At 36.4% G+C, this 23,132-nt stretch overlaps 2 protein-coding genes and 1 pseudogene across 2 annotated transcripts; all 3 read left to right on the top strand.

The window, feature by feature from the left end:
* The first annotated feature begins 4,973 nt into the window (after positions 1-4,973).
* Positions 4,974-7,016, top strand: LOC113330909 (transcription factor bHLH68-like). The gene is made up of 6 exons (XM_026577706.1): positions 4,974-5,518; positions 5,624-5,812; positions 5,923-5,988; positions 6,279-6,344; positions 6,438-6,488; positions 6,584-7,016. The coding sequence occupies exons 1-6, from the start codon at positions 5,183-5,185 to the stop codon at positions 6,767-6,769; spliced, it is 894 nt and encodes a 297-aa protein (XP_026433491.1). The 5' UTR covers positions 4,974-5,182; the 3' UTR covers positions 6,770-7,016.
* Positions 7,017-7,973: 957 nt separating this feature from the next.
* Positions 7,974-9,029, top strand: LOC113346913 (agamous-like MADS-box protein AGL80). Its single transcript, XM_026590468.1, has one exon. The coding sequence runs from the start codon at positions 7,974-7,976 to the stop codon at positions 9,027-9,029; it is 1,056 nt and encodes a 351-aa protein (XP_026446253.1).
* A 309-nt stretch (positions 9,030-9,338) lies between these two features.
* Positions 9,339-18,190, top strand: LOC113346904 (annotated as a pseudogene).
* Positions 18,191-23,132: the final 4,942 nt, after the last annotated feature.

Here is a 23,132-nt window from a genome sequence, read left to right as displayed (position 1 = left end):
ATTTTATAGGTCATGAACCTTGTATGTAAAATCTACAAGTAGAGAAATATTTCAACTAAAATAAAGATCAGAATTAACTTTATTTCTCTCATCAGGTTCTAATTATTCAGACAATAACTTAGACCTTTCTCTTTAGACAAGACAAGTACTAGGTTGGTTAACTAGTATTCCTTGTCAAGGCATTCGATTAGACTTGAATAACCAAATCCTTCAATTTGATAGGTCTAACTAAGATTAGAATCAACTTAGTTCTCTTATCCGGAATCGAACTGGACTAAACAAATGATCCGTATTTTGTTAAGCCGTAAACAACACATACAAACCAAAATAAATTAACTTGCACAATTATTTTCTTAACCGGAAGAAATTGAAATAAATATAGACATTATAGCACCGCAATTGCACCGAAATTTCGTTAAGCAAAAACACTTGATACCAAACGATAAAGAAGATACCAAACAATAAGTCAAATGAATTGACACAGTTTATCTTAACCGGAAACAATTGAATCACACACACACATACATCCATACACATCATAATGGAATGTATCAATTATACCTAAATTCTGTTAAGCGAAAAAAAAAATGTATGCAATATAAGAAGGCTTTTCTTAAACAGGAAAACGATTAACTAACAAATCTGTTACCTCAGATTCCGCATCCTCTTCTCCCCAGAAAGATATATCATCAAGCGCAAGTTCAAGTTAGAACTCTCCCCAGTATATTGTCATCCTCTCGCAAGAACAAAAGAACAACAACAAAAGCAACCTTTACCAGAGAAAGGTTGAATCGGTTTTAACTAATGCGTGCCAATAGCAAAAGTTGAAAACCCGAAACACGTATGTTTTATGCTAAACACAACTCATGTAAACAAAAATTGATTCAACATATTGTGACTTTTCACATATGAGTTTCAACCGGAACACCTTATGATCCTTTGATAAATCCTACCAACATGGGCTAGAACTTAATCCCACTAAATAAAAAAGCCACGCAAACCATATGGGTTCACAACATATGAGATCGAATATTAAGGTTATGAAAAACTGAAATCAGACATCTCATAAACGGAAAACACATAGCAAAAATATAGACATTCAAGCACATGCTATGTAATCGGAAACTATCACAAGAAAAATTATAAAATAATAATTTTATTCATAAATATTGATAGTTTTATTCAAAAATAGACCTTATATAATAATCGAAATAAATCAAAAACTGATGTCTAATTTCTTGGGAATAAGAGTGTACTATTCCGCATTTGTCGGCTGCTCATCAGATTCTTGTTCAGAGTCTTGGTCTTTTTCGCCTTTTAAGAACTCATCATTAATTTCTAAGATTCCTTTATGAGTTTCTGGATCATTTCGAGCGGCAAAGGCCAACTGTTTCTGAATACAGTTTAATTGTCTTCCAAGATGTAAAATATGAAACAAGAGATCTCCATTGCTATAGATTTAAGCAGTTGAGACAATGGTTCCTCTTTCTTTTCGAGTTTTACTCCTTTTTGATAATTCCCTGAGAGAAAGTTTTAGTGACTTTTTTATCTCCAAAATTATTCCAAATTGTGTGTTCACACAAGCTGGTGATGAGACAGGGATATCCAAGATTTTTGTGGGACGATGTGGCATTGATAGCATATGAGGCTTTTATGTTAAATAATTAAATTATTTATAAGATCGATACCCTAAAAATATCGTTTGCAAACTATGGATTTGAAGTATCGTTTTCAAGCAAGCAACTCAAAATATTTGATGCATGTAAAGCATCGTTGTTTAGAGCTTGCCTAATTAGTCGCGGATTTTATAGTTAAAAAAATGACGTGACCGCCCTCCTTACCGTCATTTGGACGGCCATTGGTGGCTTCTCGTGTAGGCTATGAACATCATGATTGGTCCGTTAAGAAGAATGATGGGAGGTGGCCATCACGGTACCTCATTGGTCACCCGAAGTTGGATCTAGACCGGCCAAACCAGCCGGCTAAGCGGAGCTTATAGACTATGAGCGTCCTGATTGGATGAAATAATAGAGGGGTCGCAAGTAGCGATCATGGAGCTTGCTCGGTCATTCCAGGAGGATCCAGGCTTGTTATATTGACCGGCCAAGTTGTGTGGTCGTGATCATTTCGCGACCGACTTGGACGACCTAGATTTAATTATTTATATAAATAGTCTATCCGACTAGCCTACTTTGGCCAATGATTTGGAGCAGAGCAGGTAGGCTTGGAGCGATATGATTGGTCGAGGTGGGTGGTCGGTCATCATAAAAACACCCTATTTTCCGAGCTTGTAAGAGTTTAGGTTAGTTAATGGAGCCGACCAAAACCTAATACAATTGCAAGCAGACCAACTTAATGATAATTGGTAATATGTATATAAAATTTATATATGTATCTCTTCTCAATCAGAACGTATAAACTATGAAGTCCTTGAACCTGCTTATTAAGAAGAGTATTTGGACGATCTCAAAAATCAATATCCAAGATCAATCTATTTGTGTCCAAATAACCAAATCAGAATTCTACCAAGTAATAAATTGTTATCTATCTTTCAAGACAATACAAATTCTATAAGAAATAAGTATCGTAATCGATCACAATTATGTGGACGTATCTACGAAGACTGAATATGAAAAGGAGAGAGTACCAAGTACACCACCAACTTTTTTGTTAGACAAGCTATATAGGAAAAACCTTTAAAACAATTGCAAGCATACCAACTTAATGATCCTTAACAATATGTATATATAGTTTATATCTCTATCTCTTCTCAATCAGTATGTATAGACAAAGGAGTCCGTGAACCTGATTGTTAAGAAGAGTACTTGGACGATCCAAAAAATCAATATCCAAGATCAATCTAGTCGTATCCAAATAATCCAATCGGAATTCTGCCAAATAATAAAAATTGTTATCTAACTTTCAAGATACGAACTCTATAAAAAACGAGTCTCTTACTCGATTATGATTATACGTATCTACTAAGATTGAATACATACTACTTGCATAAATCTAATTACAAAGATAAATATAAATAATATAATGCGGAAAAGGAAAAACACAAGACACCAGAAGTTTTGTTAACGAGGAAGTCACAACTGCAGAAAAACCACGAGACCTCATCCAGATTTTGTTAAGCCTTTATAGACACTAACTTACTATTAGATTTCGGACTGGAATGTAGTTGAAACTGAATCCACCCTTCATGCGATTCAGTTATAGACGCGCTCCTTACGTACGTCTCTTGATCCTTGCAAGGTTCTATGCAATTGATTCCCTTAGATGACGTCCTTTACAGCCTAAGAGTTGCTTCAACCTCAGTAAAGACTTTTGATACCAATCTGGCTCACAGATAATCCTATTTGATCCCCCTTTAGATCAAAAACCAAGGCTTGGAGATCTATTTACAATAGACAAAGCTAGCAAACCTCACAATCCGGAACACTTACACTCATTTAGATGAGAAGCCTGGATCTTTTACCACCTCTTAAGAACAATCTTCAACTTATCACTTAAGAATAGTTTTCAGATATCTATCTTGAGGAATCAAAAAGTTTGAGACAAACATAACTTTACGATTTCTATCTATCTTCTCTGAAAGAGATTACGAATACCTTGATAACAGAAAAGTAAGATCAAAATACATGAACTATCAAGATAAAGATGATTGGACCTGACTTCACGAATCCCTAAAATGAAGGCTATCAATTGTAATTCTAATTATTTTTCTCAGAAAAAACCTCCGTCAACTAGAACACAAACTGTCAGCGATCGAATTTTTCAGTTGAAACAACATCTCTGATAAAAACTATCGTTACTGAAACGGCTAGGCTAAGCCACTGTCCGTTTCAATAAGTGCTTTTAACATCCTAATGATGTAAAATATGAAGCGTATATTGCCTCCAAAATTATAGCATATATGCCATGTTCTTATGCCATCGTATATAGTTGGTCCAAGAAAGCTTGGTACAATCGTAATTTCTTGACTCTTGTTAGTTGTTACGCATGGGATAACTCCAACAAGACAAAAATAAATTTCATCAGGAAAATAGTATCACTTTATGAATTGTCCGAATAAACAACAATTACAGTACCCAAAATAACCATATCGATGAAGAAAAAACAACAACAAAATCCGTCGAACAACACATAGAAGAAGAAGAACAAGACGAGAAGATCGAAGTGGTGTCGGAAGAAACCAGCATGCCGTGATACAAATGTTTGGTTTGGTGTGTGTGTTGGCCTTCTCTTTTCTGTTTTTCAAGAAACACTTCCTCCCCAAAATTACTGAGAATATTTCTACCCCACGTGTAACTGAATTCTTGTTCATTGCTCTCCACGTGTCGGGTCCTTTTGTCTTTACATATTGCCAACTATCTGAAAAACAACAAAACTTCATATAGGTGGACCAGAAAAAAAAAAACTAGCCTACCCCTGCTTCGAATCTTGTTCATACGAAGACTTGACTGTCACAATCCACAGAAAAATTGCTACACATCTTAAGTTTTCAGCCGTCGATGTAAATCGTGACCATAACACTTCGTTATCACAATCCACAGGAAAAACACTGTCCCCTCAAAATCTCATCCGTTGATGTTGATATATCACTGATCCACCACAAATCAGAACCAGTGACATGCTGCTTAGACTGATGACAAGAGTGTGACTGACAGCGCGGGACCCACAGTCCTGATTAGCTGATCGATATGAACGAGGATAGACTAGAGATAGCGAGTCGGTGTGTGAGTGAGATTTGTGTTGCGGTGTGTTGTGTTTTACCGCGAAGGCAAAACAGAAAACCGGTTTTTACTGCATCAGAAGAAGATAAAAAGTTAAAAAAACATTAAACCATGGAAAGTAGTTTTGACTAACAGAGAAACCGAAGCAGACAGACAGAGATGAGAAAAATAAAATTGTCATTACTTAACTCAAAGAAGGTTCTGAACTTTCCTCTTCCTTAAAACCACATTTTACTCTGTACAAAAACCCTTCCCTTTATAATTTCACCTTGCTCTGTCAAAGCTGTATGTACTTTTAGTAGCAGGAGTTTCAAAATTTCAACTTTAGTTTTTGTTTCTTTCTGTTACTTCATTAATTGGTTCAAAGACTTTAAGTAGAGGCTACAGAGAACCAACGGCCAGCAGAGAGAAAGGGGGTTTTGATTCTCTGAAAGCTGTTTCTAATGGGGACTAGTGAGAGTTTTGATCATGAAGACTCACTTTCCAGTTATTCACAGTTACTTGATTCTACTTCTCAAGATATGGAACAGAGTTTCATGTATTCAACTTTTCATTCATCACCAAAACCACCAACTATGCTCTGTTTTGGTAATGTTAACAACAACAACACTAGCATCAGCAGTATCAACAGCAACAAGAAGAAGCTAGATGAAGAGTTGGGGTTCGTTGACAGAGGAAATAAAGTCATTCAGAAATCAGGAATTACTGGTGGTAGTGATTCCTCTTCTGCTTCTTCAAGTAATAACAGTAGCAGTAGCAATAGTATCACTAAATCAAAGGTATGAGTAAAACCCAGATTTCATTTTTTACTTTCTTTTCCAGTTTACCTCTTAAAGCACAGATTTTTTTGTTTTTTTTTAATCTTTTGATGGTTCTTTATGCAGAGAGGTCAAATTGGAAACATTAAGCAAACAGAGCAAGAAGAAAGAGAGAATGGGTATGGTTCTAACAATCCAATCCCAGTATCAGGTTTAGGGAGTAGTAATAATTCTCAAGCAACCAAAAGAACAACAATAACTACTAATAAGAAGCCTAAAAAAGAAACCCCACCTTCAGTTGGAGCACCTGTCAAGGTAAAAAATTTCATCTTTGCATGTCATCAAACTCTTTGTAATTAGTCTCATTAAGCATTTAGATTTCATAAACAGAGATTTTATTAGTGATTTTGATAATGAATCGACAGGTGAGGAAAGAAAAAATCGGAGAAAGAATTGCAGCATTGCAACAACTAGTCTCACCATTTGGCAAGGTATAACCAATTTTTCTTTTTTCAATTTCAGTAAAAGATAATAGGAATTTGGGAATGGAGTTTTCTTACAAGTTCCAATGGACATAGAATTAGGGGTTTGAATGAATCATCATTATGAAGACAAAATTAAGTAACTGTACAATTTGGAATTCCTAGGCGGATGCTTGTTCAGATGTTTCTAGTTAGCCTTAAAGAAGAGAAATTGAGAAGCGAGTGGGGTGGAAATAACGATGACTTTGTCGCTTTTGAGTAGTTTTTGACTTTGGCTGGGATTTTCTTTGATGATGCAGACAGACACTGCTTCTGTTCTTCATGAAGCAATGGGGTACATCAGATTTCTTCATGACCAAGTTCAGGTAACTTCAAATACAAGTTTTTAAGCTGCAAAAAGAAGTAAATTTGTTGTTTTCTGATCAATCTGATTTGTATTTTGTTTCTTTGTTGCTTAGGTTCTGAGTTCTCCTTATTTGCAAAAGCTGCCCTTGTCTGGTCCATTCGCAGTAAGCACTACTACAAGCCACATTTTTGACTCTTTCTCTCTGTATTCCACTTTCTTTTTGTTTTGATAGATAAGTTTTGTTTGTCTGTATTGTAGGAAGGAGGAAGAAGAGCAGCAGCAGGTATTGGAACTGGTTTGAGGAGTAGAGGCTTGTGTTTGGTACCAATTGAGTATACACTTCATGTTGCAAACTGTAATGGAGCTGATTTATGGTCACCAGCAGCTGCCATGGGAAACATCAACAACTTCAACAACAACACCCTGGCCAAGAATGCTAATTAACCTGATCAGTAGGATAATAAGTTGATAGTTTTCATTTTGTCTTGGAAATATGTTTTTGAATTTTGCAAAGTAGACGCTAGCTAGCTGTAGCTTACTACTGCTACATGCATATAAATATGTGTATATGGCATGTTCGATGAGGCTTCATCAGTTTTGCCCGGTAGTACTAATGAAGAAGCACTTTTATACTAAGAACAGATTGTTTGTGGCTGATGCATTGATGCATTTGACACACTACAACTTTTAATTAGACGTACGTTTACATGTTGATGCATCATGTATGCGATATTTCTTGCATTGCGTGATTTATATTTCTGACAAGTTGATGCATCATGTATGCGATATAATTTTGGTGTGTTCCATTTCTCCAGATATTCCTAAAACATGCATTGTTACAACTGGTTACCTATGTTGAATTTTTTTCCATAAATTGTTTTGCATTCTGTATTTGGTTACTCATAAAAAGGTTAGGTTTGATGATATGGACAATTTAGTTAAATTTTGCTACGTTGTTAATATGCAGCTTTAACTCGCGATGAATTTGTCCGCAAAACCGCAGCTAGGACAATATTATCTGGTAGTATATTTTAGCGTTAAGATCGCATTATCTTTTACCTTTAGCTTAAAAATAGACAATTTTCATAAATGTTAACGCATTTCCAGTTTTTAAGCGAATTTTAAGAATGCGACTTTTTACCAAACAATGGTTAGACACTGTATCAATTTATCAACACTCCGCCAACCTTCAGGACATACTTTGCTTGAGATGTCTTCCGTTTCACGGACATGCGCTAGCCATACTGCGCCACTTAGTGGTTCACGTTTCTAGCATCTGGTCATTTTTTGACGATAATGGCTTGATAGTTGAGACACTTACTAGTGATACCTCTTTAGTGTATTATTACGATGACAAGATTTTTAGTATATTTTTATTAGGGGCATAATACTATAGATTATTACAAGATTTTATAGTGTATAATCTCATTGATTATGCTGATTATTTTGTGAGTTGTCGAATTAAAGGAAAATAAACACAAAATACAACACGAGAAATTCTTTCAAGCCCCTGCAATACATTATTTCTCTCTATCTATCTTGTCTTTCTATATATACCTACCATTGTGTTTTTTCTACAAACATCTCTTCTTTCCAGTTGTCTTGTGTTTATCTCCTTTTGTTTTTCCTTTGTTTCCTTGATCAATTCATGGCAAGGAAGAAGGTGAAGCTTGCTTATATCACTAATGATACTGCAAGGAGAGCAACATTCAAGAAAAGAAGAAAGGGTTTGATGAAGAAAGTCAGCGAATTGAGCACTTTATGTGGAGTTAGTGCTTGTGCAATTGTGAATGGACCATATGATCGTCAACCAGAAATATGGCCAGAACAATCCGAAGCACATCGTGTACTGATGCGGTTCAAGAGCTTGCCAGAGATGGATCAAAACAAGAAGCAACTGAACCAAGAAAGTTTCACTTATAATCGGATTGGGAAGATAAGCGAACAGTTCAAGAAACAACAACGAGAAAATCGTTATATGGAGATCACTGGGTTATATAATCTTGCTATTGCAGGTAAGTGTTCTATATCTGACGTTCTTCCGGGTGATTTAGGCGATTTGGCTTATGTGCTTGAAGAAAAAAAGAAAGAAGTCCAACGCAGATTATCCGCACTTAAGAAAGCTTCAACACCAGTAGAACAAACTTCTCCTGCTAATGCTAGTACTGCCATATCGAATGCGCCAAATGCTAGTGATGCTAGTACTACTGCTATCCCTAATGCTAGTACCAATATTATGAATCCTAACGTTAATGTTGGTGGTGCATATGGATCTGGCGTAAATGGTGGTACTGTGCCAGGAGGTGGTCTGTATGGTGGAGTCGTCAACCATCATAATCAAGATGGCGGTGTTAAGATCAATGGTACTGGTGGACAAGAATTCATGACATTGGATCAAATGAGGGCATCTATGGAAGCCTTACAAAGCCAACCGTGGTACATGGATGTAATGAAACCACCTTCAATTCCTCAGCCTGATGAACAAATGGCGAATTATCTTAACCTTGTTGGAGGAGATCAATACAACAAAAATGATAATCAGATGATGGGAGGAGGAGGAGTTCCCCCACCAATGCCAGCAGCAACTTATTATAATGGAGGCAGCCTTGGAGATGTTGTCAACAATAGTAATGCCTGGATGATGCCTCCCAATAACTCTTATGTTCCCATGAACCACATCGATGCATCCAGGAACAATATTTAGATGATTCATTTCATCTATGCGGCAGCTTTATTCTTTGTTATGTTTGATTGCATTTGTTTTCCTTCCGTTTAATATTTGTATGATCATGTTTCATGAAAGAACATTTTTTCATTTTCATTATGTCGTTAAGATGCACAATAAGGAAAATATCCATGGAAAATCTATTTCTCTATTTTGTGGACTCTTTGTGGTATCTCCTCAAAGATACGGGTGCTTCTAGAAATAAACAAGGTGCTCAAATCATTTTGGAGTACAGATATAACCCAACGAAACGCCTCTTAGATCCCCCATTTTTCGTCAAAAAGACCTCTCTCCTCTCGTTTTGATTTTTTTTGTGGAATCTTAAGAACAAAAACCCGCCAAATATTTCCATCGGTGAATCTTAAGAATCCGTTACCATTTCCTTCTTAATGGACGATTACTGATGATCTTCTTCTTCGTTCATCGCTAGATCGAAACTTGAGATCTGTAAAAAATGAGTTTGAATTCATCTCGTTCCAATAATTCAGGCGGGAAATCGAAGAATTCCAACAACAGTAATGAACAAAACAAGAAAAGAAAAACTAATCAGAAAACCCTAGGTGTTGCTTGGGGTGCTAATTCTATCTCTTCTTCAAAATCTGCTTCTCGGAATTCCCCTTTCTCTGATTTTGGCAGGTAATTTTTTTACTCACTCATTTTCCCTCCTATAAGATTATCAGAGATTCATAGAACATCTAATTTGTAATCCCTCATTTCTAGTTATATGGTAGAGAAGAATCGAAAGCTTCGAAATCAGTTTGATGTGGACGCTTCCGGTACTTCACTTGGTGACTCCGGTAAACCCCTTTTTCATGGGGTGGCTATCTTCGTGGATGGATTTACTGTTCCTTCTAGCCAGGTATCGTTTGAAACATACACCTTATTCTACATGTTAAAGTGAATTTGGAACTGAATTGAGAATTTTCTACTCTAAATTTTGTCTTTAGGAGCTCCGAAGTTATATGTTGAAGTATGGTGGACGATTGGAGAACTACTTCTCGAGGCACCGAGTGACACATATCATTTGTAGCAACCTCCCTGACAGTAAACTTAAGAACATTAGGTTGTCCAAATTCTTTTTAAGTTTTTATGAAATTTGATTTCTCTTTTTGTTGTTTGTTTAGTTGCTGGTTGGGTTCTTACATTTGATTGTTTTTATGTAGGTCTTTTAGCGGTGGTCTTCCAGTAGTAAAGCCAATGTGGATAGTTGATTCTGTCGCTGCAAATAAACTTCTGAATTGTGAGTTATTATTGCTTTAGTTGTGTACATGACTTATGTGTAGTTGTTTTCTTGTGTGATAGCTCGTATTTGGTTACTTATTGCAGAAGTGTCTCATACACAGTCTCTGAGGTTGTTACGTTTTTGTGAAATGTTTTAGGGGTTCCATACCAACTGGACCAGCTTGTTGAACTTAGTCGACAGCCAAAATTATCTGCATTCTTTCCTCTTAAAAGTAATACGAGCTCTGAGGGGGCTGAAACTCCCTCTAATCATCATGTGAAGCTGGAAACTGCTAGATGTTTATCTAATGAATTAGACACATCTAAAGATAAATCTTCATCTGAAGCGGGTGATTTTGTAGAAAATAGTGCTGAGTGCAGTGGAGAAGTGTTTTTTGTGGCGATGGAACACCTTTTAATGTAATAAGGGAAGAACAAAACTCCATGGATTCTGAAGAAAATTGTTCTGAAGGGAGAGCAACAGAACCACGCCCCACTGACGTGGATGATGAAACAAAAGGCAAAAAGACGTTTGAATCAAGTCCTCTCAAGTCATCAGTTTCAGGTGGCAGTTACTGTTCAGATAAGCAAAACTTAAAAGGATCTGAACAGAACAATGCAGGGGCGGGGAATCCACGACATTCAACTCTCGGTGATCCTAATTTTGTGAAGAACTACTTCAAGGTAATTGCATACGGGTAGGATATTTTTATTCAGTCATAGTTTATAGTCATTCATAATAATGTCATTATCCAAAACTTCGGTTTTTGTAGTACTCAAGGCTGCACTTCATAGGAACGTGGAGGAATCGTTATCACAAACGTTTTCCTAGTGCTCCTGGATGCTCAAGTGTTAGTGCTCCTAAGGTCTCCCAGAAAGTTGCAATTATTCATGTAGATATGGTAACTTACTCTATCAGTATTTGGACTCACTTGCATCCCAACCTTTTTGTTTCTCATATAGCTTTACTCGTTATTGTTGTAGGCCTTGTAGCTTCAAATACATTTTTGAAGTTATAATTTGCAGGTTAACAGTAGACAAATCATTGGACCTTGTTCCTTGACATGTTCATTATTTTATATGTTTAAAAATTTCATTACAAAAATGTCATTTCAGGACTGTTTTTTTGTTTCTGTGATCATAAAAAACCATCCTGAATTACGGGATAAGCCTGTAGCTGTATGCCACTCAGACAATCCCAAAGGGACAGCTGAAATTTCCTCCGCAAACTATTCTGCACGTGATTTTGGTTGGTTTTGCATTTAGCTTTCGTATTGAAATCATCTTGTTATTTGGTTTCCATTAGTTGGTGCCCTATTGATGTTGATTCAATGTGCAATATTACATATCATTTTTTGGTTGGTTTAGGAGTCAGGGCTGGAATATTTGTCAGAGATGCCAAGGCTCTTTGTCCTCACCTTGTTATCTTGCCATACAACTTCGAAGCATATGAAGAGGTAAATATAGATGTTGCCGACTAATAAGCATCTGCGGTAGTATCTGATTCCTTGATTCCTGGATGCCTCCACATTAATTACTATCCAGTAATTTTATTTGTTATTTTGCAGGTTGCTGATCAATTTTATGACATTTTGCACAAGCATTGCAACAAAGTTCAGGTTCTTGCCTAGAAAAAAAATCTGTAACTTGCACATGTTTACTTTCTCCTGAATTATATGTTGCTAATAGTTGGTGGATGTACTTGAAATGAATACAGGCAGTAAGCTGTGACGAAGCATTTTTAGATGTTACAGATCGAGAAGATGAAGATCCTGAACGTCTAGCATCAAGAATCAGACAGGAAATAGTAGATACAACAGGATGCTCTGCCAGTGCTGGAGTTGCTGGTAATTTACTCATGGCTCGCCTTGCCACAAGAACTGCTAAACCAGATGGCCAATGCTATATTCCTCCTGATAAGGTAGTTTTCAGTGCGGGTTATTATGATATTTTTACTTGTTCACCTTTCTAGTTAAATTACAGTTTCACAAGTGCCTGACAATCTTATTTATTATTTGGGAGCAGACCAGCTTTATTTCTTTGGCCAATTTAATAGTTAGTGTCACAGTGGCAAAGGAAGAAATGTAAAGTTGAACATCCGCAGATACTAAGATGTATTAATAGATTATGTCATCACGATGTCTGATAAACCTTTTAATTTGACAGTTGTGAAGTATAAGTATGTGGGCTAAGGTTTGGGTTTACTAGACATGCGTATTAGATGGCTTTGGGATGACAGCCTCCTTTTGTTTTATTTTCATAAAGTTTGAATTTATTGCCCATGTATCACAGTTACTGTGCTATAAGGAGACTGTCTTCTTTATTCATCAGTAATCACTATTCTTGGATATGGATATTGGTGTTTTACATGTATAAGAATATGTTTAATTGACTTGACTGTTTACTTGTGTATACCAACTACCAAGTTCGACCCCAGTTTTCTAACCAGCCTGTATTTATTCCCAGGTGGACAACTATTTAAGCGAACTTCCGATTAAGGCACTGCCGGGGATCGGGCGTGTTTTGGAAGACAAGTTGAAAACCAGGTGCATTCAAACTTGCAGTCAACTTCGCATGATCCCCAAGGTATCGAATCTATATTTGGTGAAGCTAATCAAATTATGTTCTGTCACTTGGTATCTTGCATGTATCTTCCGATTTACTGAGTAATTTGCATGTATTGACTGAGTTCATTCTTGTTATCCTCCTTACTTGAGAATGGCTATTATATCTACAAATGGTAGGGTGTAAACCATAAACTCATTAAAAAGAGAGCATGGACTGATAAATTGTTTTACTTTACTGCTTTACTACTCGAGAATAGTGATGGATGCTTATGTTGGACATTTACTTCTTGGAGTTTCACTTAATTTCTACTTATTTTTTCCTTTGGTAGTTATGTTTGTAGCATTAGCCGCTTGGATTAGGCCTTTGTACCTTTATACAGATTTCTTCTTATGTGCAGTGTAATATTGGGCTCCCTCTCTATTAAGATATACCTGAGTTTCTTGCAGTGTATATTGTACATGTAACGTGTAACATAGTGAACTAATCCATCATTAGCTCTCTATTGGATCGTGAACTGTAGCACTAGGCTCCCACTATATTAAGATATAATCGAGCTTCATGCTGTATATATTTTGTGCACAACGTGCAACATAGGGGAGCAGTGTGTCAGTAGCTTTATTGGAATGATGTCGCATTATGTGCAGCTATCTAGTAACTTTTTGATGCATTCATTTTCCAGGAATCCCTTCAAAAAGACTTCGGCGAAAAGGCTGGTGATATGCTCTGGAATTATTGTAGAGGCATCGATAACAGGGCGGTTGGATTACTTCAGGTTTGGGAACCAATTATTTAATTTTACGGGTTCTTCTAAGTAGCAAAATTGGTTTGATTATTTTTTCGTCCTTTTTATTGCTTGAGTTGATATGTGTCTCTCAGAGATTGCAGCAGCCCCCCTCATTCTTTTTTCTCTTGCATTTTCCAATAAATATTCGCTTTAAAAAGAAAAAAGAAAAAAAGTATTTCTCTTTCAATTTTTTTCTTTGATGTGTCTTATATCTCAAAAATCAGATGCTCCCGTTTTCTGCGTTTTGTTTTCTTAACGGTGATATAGAGGGGTCCTTCAATGTTTCTAAGGTCGATGTAGTTTCTGTTCTTTGAAAGTCCTAGTCTACAGTTTTACATGTTTATTCTTTGGGGATGCACACCTTTTCAAAACCAGTAGGCAATGAGTCGATTGTACATGATTATTGTATTCAAGGTTCATTGAGCTCTCAGTGACTATCTGAGACCTACTCTATTCTCAAAATAATGGAGGTTCCCAATTTCTTATGCAAATAGAAATAAGTAGTATCGCTGATTTAATATTATAAGTTACAATGGTTCTAAACCGACCACTTGTCGATGATAAGAAGAATTAGTTTAGATGATTAAGATCATCTTTTTTTGATTAGCAATTTAGATCACATCTTTGCTTATCTTTTTCAAGAACTGAAAGTGAAAAGCAATAACGGTTTTCTAGAGGTATTTTTTGATATTTGTTATCTGACCTGAGAGATGTTTCTGCACGAGTATATGGTTTCTTTTGCCAGCTATTATAAATTCAAGTAATTAGATGGTCCATTGGTTTAAGACTTACCCCCTTCCTCGTTTATACTCTGCTGTAGCTCAACCTCCTCCATGTTATTACTTGCTTATATACTTTCTGGTCCACCTGTGCATGTATTATAACTCCCCACTTTGATGTGTGTTTCATGATTTATAGGAGACCAAGTCTGTAGGAGCTGATGTGAATTGGGGGGTGAGGTTCAATGATACAAAAGATGTGAGTTTTGGTGCATCAAAGATTTAATCTTGCTTCGTGATGGTGGTTACGTGCTAATATTTTTGATAACCAACCCATTTCAGTGTCAAAATTTTCTTCTCAACCTTTGCAATGAGGTTTCGCTGCGGTTACAGGGATGTGGAGTTCAAGGGCGCACCATTACTCTGAAGGTATCATCTTGTGTCTGTCATTTTGTTCAGTTGCATATTCAGGTGACTTGTTTCGTTGTAAACCTTCACATATTATTTTAGTTAGATAACAGTTACCTTATTACACTTATTTGTAGGTAAAGAAAAGAAGAAAGGATGCTGGAGAGCCGACAAAATATATGGGGTGTGGAGATTGTGAGAATTTGAGCCACTCAATGACGGTAGTGTCAGAAGCTGCAAACTTGCGTTACTTCCTTACACTTGCATAATGTTCACAATTGGTTATTATCCTCAAACCTAATTTATGCCATGCATTTCATATTTAATAGGTTCCAGTTGCTACTGATGACGCAGAAGTGCTTCAGAGAATAAGCAAGCAGTTGTTTGGTTCCTTTCACATAGGTAACAAGCCGTAATTTTGGAATTAGTCTATATAGTAGTCTTCAGATGCTTTCATTGGATATCATATTTGATTTGATGTGAACTTTTATCAGAGAACTAGTAGAATTAAAATATGTTATAATGAAGTAATCTTTTCATAGAATAAACTTTGAGTTCTTTCTCCTACTTATCGAGACTCTTGTGGGTTGTCACCATTTTTACCTTTTACCTTTACCTTCAGATGTGAAGGAGATCCGTGGGGTTGGCTTGCACGTCTCAAAACTGGAAAATGCAGACGTGATTAGACAAGGTGCCTATTAGAAATATTATTTTTTAGCATTCACATGGATTTTGTTACACTCTAACGCGTCCTCTCATAGTAACAATAGCAGTTTGAAGCACATGTTTCTCTTCTTTGATATGCAATATGATCTCTTTTGATAGCACTGCTGCATTTATTAATATGAATCTTTGACTAATTTGAAGGGTCGGGAAAAAAATGCTCTGACATCGTGGCTCGCATCTGCTCCAGCAGATATGGCAAAGCTCAATAGTCCAGCAAAAGAGAGGGGTGATGGAGGTTAGTGAGACCAAATCCTTCATCATAGTTTATTATGGTCCGTTTCAGTGTTGGTTACAAAACTAGTTTCTTTGGCGCATTCGTCATTCGTAAATATGATAAATCAGGACTCAGAATACTGATCATGATAAGCAAATTACCAATTAGGATCCACCACTGCATACTGTGGTTACGTTTCTGCCTCCCACTAGGGAGGTGGGAAGTTCATTTACCTCCCACAGGGATGAGTCTGGAATGTTTCACATCCAGGGTATTGTCCTAGAGTAGGTTGTCGTTTGCGTGAGTGTCTCACTAAGGCAGGCTCTGTGCGTTCTTATTACTTATCGGTAAAAACAACATATTCTGTTCTTTCTAAAGCACCCAAATATGAGATTTTATAAGCAGCTAAATTTTTTGTTCCAGTTGGATTTTATAGGCTTATGGAACACTTCAGTACAATTTGTACCAGGATAAACAGCATTATCTCATCTCACTCATCTCTTCTGTGCAGAAGCAAAGAACACATGAAACATGGAAGTGCAATATATAGAAAATTCATTAGTTCACCTGAATGTGTGTATATTAAATATCAGTGCGTAATAATATTAAGAACTTTATAAGAAATATTACCGTATTCATTGTGCATGTGGTTTGGTAATGCAAAAGATATGCGTGAACAATCAATTACATATTAGTCTGCATGTGTCATGTGGCTATTTCGTTGGATGTTTACATTGTTCTATCATGGTTATCAATGTATTAAAGGTTTTACAGTGGAGCGCTCACTTACGGTGCTTTCTTGCTTGTTACAGGTTCTAGAGAAGCCGGTCCTTCGCATCAATTGTCTGCTAATCAATCTCGCGGTGAAGCTAGATTGAGCCGGGTTTCTATGTTGCCGCCAATAAGCCAACTGGATATGGGGGTTATTGACAGCCTTCCTCCAGATTTGTTTTCAGAAGTAAATGAGATGTATAATGGGAAATTATCGAAGATTGTTGAGAAAACTAAAAGTAAGGCTAGTAGTTCTGGTTGCACCTCAGTAGTTGAAGATGCGAAAGGTAGTTTGTTTTGTTTTTCTTTACCAAATTTTTTTAGTATGCTTGTACGAAAATAACCAATTAAATATGTTAACGGTCTTGACTTCAGGTGTGAGGAACAAGGGCAAGGAACCTGTTTTTTCTCATTCTGCTCATGTAGAGAACACCATAGACAAATCCGAGAATAAGGTTTACCCTGACTCAGTTCATTGGTTGTCCTGTTTCATTATTTTTGTATTATTAGTCTCGTCAGATTACTGAATTATTTCCTCCCTCAGGAAAAAGAGTTCAAACGCAAGAACATTCAGCTTACTACATCTTTTTCAAGGGCCGGGTCCTCAAATGCACATATCACTACTTCAGGGGAAGACAGAAATGATATAATGCCTGCAAGTTTAAGTCAAGTAGACATGTCGGTTCTAGAAGAGTTACCTGAAGAAGTTAAGGCCGACATACTTGAGTCACTCCATAGAAGGCCAGGTTGTTCCAGTGATGGTAATAGAAGTGCAGTAAGGGAGTCTCCACATGCTAGTAAAAGCATGGGGCATATCCAAATGAGCGCACTAGAATCTGCTTCAGAGAATAGTTTTTGGAATGGAAATCCACCTGTGTGGGTGAATATTTTCAAAAACAGCGGGGATTTCATGCTGAGCATTCTTGGTGAAATGTATCATAAATCTTTCCCTACTGGTTTATTATCTTCCATTTTGCAGGCTACCATATCCTTGCACTCTTCCTCTCTGGATACATTTAATGAAGGAAAGGATGATGCTATTAATAGCTTGTGTGAGCTTCTTAAGCAGTATATTGATCTAAAGATGAAGTATGACATTGAAGAAATCTATATTTGCTTTCGTCTATTGAGGAGGTATACCTTACTTCATAACTTAACACCTCATATAAGCATTCACATGTGTTAATGTGCATCCTTGTTACGTGTAAATTATGCTCATTCTCACCCTACACTTGCACCAGGTTTGCGGCAAAGTCTACAGTTTTTATACAAGTAAATGAGCTAACACACCCTTACCTTCAGGTATATGCTTGCTTGCTTCTATAAAGGGATTAAATTTTTTATTGGGCTCAAAATTCCTAATTGAGTTAGTTACCTGTCAAATTTATGATATAGTAATATTGAAGATACTTTATGAATCTCTTTCAAGCTGCAGTTAGCGAGCACTATGGGGGAAACCTGAATATATCGTACGATAAGGAGTGAGTGTTCTAAATCATCCCACTGTTTCCTTATCCACCTGTCCAGGAATCATATACCACCCTTTCTCTGGATGAAATTTCTGATCATAAGCTTTCAATACCTAAGAATTAAGGTACGACTTCCATTTCCCAGTTTGTACATATTTTTTGTAGTTATTATCTGTAAAAATGGCACAAAAGCTAGTGTAGTTTGTCCTATATCCACCCTTGTATAAAAATTAAATGTTATAGAAACAGTTTCTACAGTATGACTATGATTGAGCAAAGGTTAAACCCTTTATAGTTTTGTTGGCAATCTGTTTACTCCTCTATTTGAGCATGGGTTCAAACGCCAATTTGTCTTTTCTCGGAATTAGAAAGTATTTTTCTTGTTCTTCCGCATTTTTACCTAACCCATTATGAAACTAGAAACTTCATATGCTTAAAATTGTGTTGTTTCACTCATGGTTAACAACGATATAAAGCACTTTTTTTCTTTTGAAGCATGATATAAAGCACTTATACAGAGATCCCATCACTTTAGAATTTCAAACTTTATCCAAAGTTGGGCGATTTATGGATTGTGGTAATTTGTTAATAAAACCAGCCTTAGATGGGCGTAGGAATTTTTTGAATTCATATCCTTCCAAATTGAACATAGTTAATGGTGGATATTTCTGAACTAATTTGGATCATATTAAATGGGTCCTATAACGAGGACAACAACACACTGATCTTCTCCTCTAACTGGACTGTTATGGTGTGTATGTTTCACACGTATGACATCTCATACCTAAGAATAAGTCATGTATAACAGTTTGCTTTTGAAGTTTGCATGAAGACCTCACCTTTTGACATATTACCGCGTTAATTTTTTTGGAAGTAGACAAAAAAAAATTTCCCTTAATAGAACTATCTACTGTCATTTTTACCAGATAGGGTGTACTATTAACTTCTTTGTTTCACTAAAGGAATTAAAATTTTCTGTAGTTTCGTATTAATTTTCAGATGAGACTATCTGACAAGACTTTCATTCAGTTTTGTTAAGTACTTAAGTTCCAATGATGAAGGCTGGTTGTGTATTCTGATATTTGAAGAGCAAGTTGCTTTGAATAAGACTTTTGTCGAGATCTGTTGTTAATGATGTATTTAGAACAGTTACAATCAATCGCAAATTACGAGTACAACTGTGATCACATTTTGTTGCACAGCTATGAGTTACAATTGAAAAAAAATCGGTATAAGTTGTAATCTAGCTAGTTATACACCATCTACAAGTGAACAAATGTTTAGATGAAAGAGTATATTTTGTCGGCACAGTATGTAGAAAAGTATATCGTTGGTCATTTATGACCACGGCCTCTTCTGCTAGGTCCTGCTGCTAACTTGTACGCTAACTTCCTCACAGATGAGATACCACCAACACTTGTAGTAGCAGCAATATCCAATGTCGGTGAAGGGACATAGGTCACCGGAGGAGCTAGTAGCGTGGTTGAATCAATTCCGTCACTAACTCTTCCTTTGAACCCCACTGCAGGTTTCATAATCTCATGATGGTCATCCTTACTGTTGGTAGTAGACCTAATAGCTCTGCAGTGAACAAGGTTCGGTTGAGATAGCGCTATTAAAAGCATAACCATTATACCTATCAGTTTCCATTTCATTGTTGAGTTCTGGGACTCTGTCTTCATCGCCATTGTCTCTTCTCTGTTTCTTCTTTCTTTTCTTTTTATGGTAATAGTCTTTCTCCCCGTCTCACTTGAAGTTTCCTCTTTTTCTTTTTATGGATATAGTCTTTCTCCCTCAGTCTCTCTTGAAGTTTCCTTTGAAATTCTTGAAATCTTGGTTATTGAAAATGTATATCTGCACTCTCCAGTTGTAAGGTAGGTAGTTCCTCTCCATTGTTGGCTTCGTATATATATTAGTTGGGGAGAAGGACGGTGAATGGGACCTGGAAACTTTATGAAGGAGGTTTACCCAAACAATTGTCCTTTTAGTACTGCCTAGTCTTTTCCTTGTTTTTTGCATGTACAGAGGAGAGACTTGATTGATTTTGTTAGACCGCAATAGACGCGTTGACATCCTCGTTCTAAAGCAAACACCTCAATTGATAATGTTCAGCAATGTCGGAGAAACTGTTTGGGACTTGTGACTAACTGAGTTTTGTTTTCCCATCTGTGTTGTTGTTGTTGTTAGTTGATACACTTTAGTCAGCTATGACTAAAAAGTGATAATTCTTCTTATTATTATAAGTAGGTAAAGTGACGGAACTGTGTGTGGTGCGGATGGTTTTCACTTTTAAATCTTCTTCCTTTCAGTTTTCACACTGTAGGTGACACTGGATCATGGATGATGTCCTGTTACGCGGCGGGATATCTTTTTTGAGCAACTTTCTTCGTCCTTCATTTTAGAAGAAGAAATGCAAAAAGTTTGAGCCAGATAGATTTTCATGTGTCATGCTTGCGTGTGCCTTATTTTAGAAGGCTATTATTGGAGCGTCACACTCTAATAGAGGGGCTTCATTTGGATTCTTAATGTCCAAAAAAGTGGTTATGGGATATCCTAACACATATACAAAATGTCTAGATTACCCTTGAACTAAAATAAAAACTTAAAAACCGTAGGTGATTTCACGTCCAGGTTTGGATTAATTCCAACTGTAAAATTTTATTTTCATGTAGTTTTACGTCCAGGTTTGGATTAGTTCCAACCGTAGAAGCTCATTTTACGTCCAGGTTTCTTTTAATTCCAACCGTAGATTCCGATTTTACGTCCAGTTTTTTTTAATTCCAACCATAAAAGTGATTTTACGTCCATGTTTAAATTATTTCTAACCGTAGAAGTGATTTTACGTCCCGGTTTGGATTAATTCCAACCGTAGAATTTTATTTGCATGTAGTTTTACGTCCAAGTTTGAATTAGTTCCAACCGTAGAAGCTCATTTTACGTCCAAGTTCCTTTTAATTCCAACCGTAGAATCTGATTTTATGTCTGGTTTTCTTTTAATTCCAACCGTAGAAGTGATGTTACGTCTAGGTTTGGATTATTTCCAATCTTAGAAGTGATTTTAGGTCCAGGTTTGGATTATTTCCAACGGTAAAAGTTTATTTTACGACGAGTTTTTCTTCCCACAAAAATTTTGTCCCAGAATTCATCAAGTATACAACAAAATTCATTAATTTAATTTTTATCTTTTTTAAATTAAAATTAACAAAATAAGGGTTGTTTAGTCATTACAAAATTATTCTAGATAAGGGTCTTTGATATTACTTATGAGTGACCGTTTTTGTCCTATTAAGTGGCGCCCCTCTAATGGAATGTGACGCCCCAATAATAACCTTCTTATTTTAACAATGGTTTTGTCTCGATGTGTTCAGTCCTTTTGAGCTTTCCTTTCCGAGTATCATGAAAAGGGACTACTTGGTTCAAACGCAAGGAATTGTGCTTAAAAGATGAGAATGCTACGCTCTTTGTTATGAAGGTGCGTGGGTGTGCAAGACCGACGGTGTGACCTGCTGGTTTTGCTGTGGTTGGTCCCACACGGAAGGAATTTGTCTGTCTATTAGAGAGGACTTTTAGTGGTGTAGCTTGTGTTTATGGATGATCGGTTGTTGCGAGCTTTTGGGTTTGAGAATGACGATGCAACCACATTGGAATGGATCTATTACTCCTTACAAGTGGCTGGTGCCTATTGATTCTAGAAAGGGAAACTTACGGGGAGATCCCAAAAAAATAATATTCTCGTTGTCAAGCCCATAATCAATTTTGGGTACTGTGACACCCATAATTATTTTCGTGACACCCATAATTATATGAAATTATTAAAAATTTCTGCATGACGGATTATGCATCTGCATGATTGAGTTATGCATCAGGGGTATAATTGGCAACTCAACTTGGACATAACATATCTAAAAATCCGCACCTTAGAAATTTACAAATTTTATATGGTTGGAAATCTTTTAAAGAGAGCTACGCAACGAGTACAAACAACAATATCAAATTTTTGTTTTTCATGAAAAAATCGGAGGTGATCATCGTTTTAGGAAAAAATTTCGAAAACTTGATACATAACCATTATGCAACCATTTTCTCGACTGCATAACAAATTATGTATCTGCATAACAAAGTTATGCATCTATAACAAGTCATGTATCCATTGTTTTCGCACCCTTCTTGAGTATAAAAAATTGATGCATAATGCAGTATATATCCATATTTACGGATGCATATCAGGTTATGCATCTATTTTCTCGATACATAAAAGATTGTGCGACAATTTTCTCGATGCATAATGCATTATGCAGTCATATTTTCGGATGCATAACAGGTTATGCATCCATTTTCACGACTGCATAACATGTTATGTAGATATTATTGTAGGTACATGACAAGTTATGCAATCTTATTTTTTGTTGGTTTCAATACTAACAAAAATGTTGTTGTATAACGTGTTATGCAATCATTTTTGGGACTGCATAACACGTTATGCAACAAATTTTGTAGATGCATAACAGGTTATGCAACTGTTTTTAGAGTTGCATAACAGATTATTCAACTATTATGGACAACAACAACACTAATACATTTGTAGCTTTCCAACCAACAACACCTATCCCTTTATTTCATCATCTTTACTTATACTTCCATAAATACTTCTTTTTCTTCTGGTAATGTTGTGAATTGTATACGTTAAGTTGAAGATCATCGTAATGGAGGAATATTTACTAAGAGCAGCAACTAATTGGTTTCATGGGTCAACAGAAGATGATGCCGAGTTAGTAAGAGAGCTTTACTTCCATATACAAACCCATGATATCTGTACCATAAACCTCCTTACCCTTGTTCATCTCAGGCTTCTAAACCACGCCCTGAGTCCTCAAACACAACCGCAAATCATCCCAGCAGTACACGGCTTAGAATGCCATCATATCTGCCTCCTATTGTTATATCTCCTTCACTGACTCTCTGTAAATATTCATCAGCATCCTTGGAAAATAGCTGCAAAGAACCATAGCAACAATACATATATTAAGATTGAACTTCATCTCAACATACAACCAAAATAAGTCCCAGACTTGGTCATTCCAGCTTCATTCCTTGCTTGCCTGAACTGCCCTTTATTCAACAGCTCTACTTCCGACGTAGCAGCAACACCAGCTCCTTCGCCTGAGAAAAACTTGACCAAACCCTTACAAACTTGAGCCACAC

This window comes from Papaver somniferum, chromosome 1 (genome assembly GCF_003573695.1).
Source record: "Papaver somniferum cultivar HN1 chromosome 1, ASM357369v1, whole genome shotgun sequence".
Classification (NCBI taxonomy): Eukaryota; Viridiplantae; Streptophyta; class Magnoliopsida; order Ranunculales; family Papaveraceae; genus Papaver; species Papaver somniferum.
Note: the sequence above shows the minus strand (reverse complement) of the source record. Positions and strands in the feature narration are given on the sequence as shown.

Bases quoted from the DNA above. Each gene is read 5' to 3' on its own strand.
- LOC113330909 (XM_026577706.1), top strand. From the start codon at position 5,183: ATGGGGACTAGTGAGAGTTTTGATCATGAAGACTCACTTTCCAGTTAT. The intron at 5,519-5,623 runs GTATGAGTAAAA...TTCTTTATGCAG, and splicing joins ATAGTATCACTAAATCAAAG to AGAGGTCAAATTGGAAACAT. The intron at 6,345-6,437 runs GTAACTTCAAAT...TTTGTTGCTTAG, and splicing joins TTCTTCATGACCAAGTTCAG to GTTCTGAGTTCTCCTTATTT.
- LOC113346913 (XM_026590468.1), top strand. From the start codon at position 7,974: ATGGCAAGGAAGAAGGTGAAGCTTGCTTATATCACTAATGATACTGCA.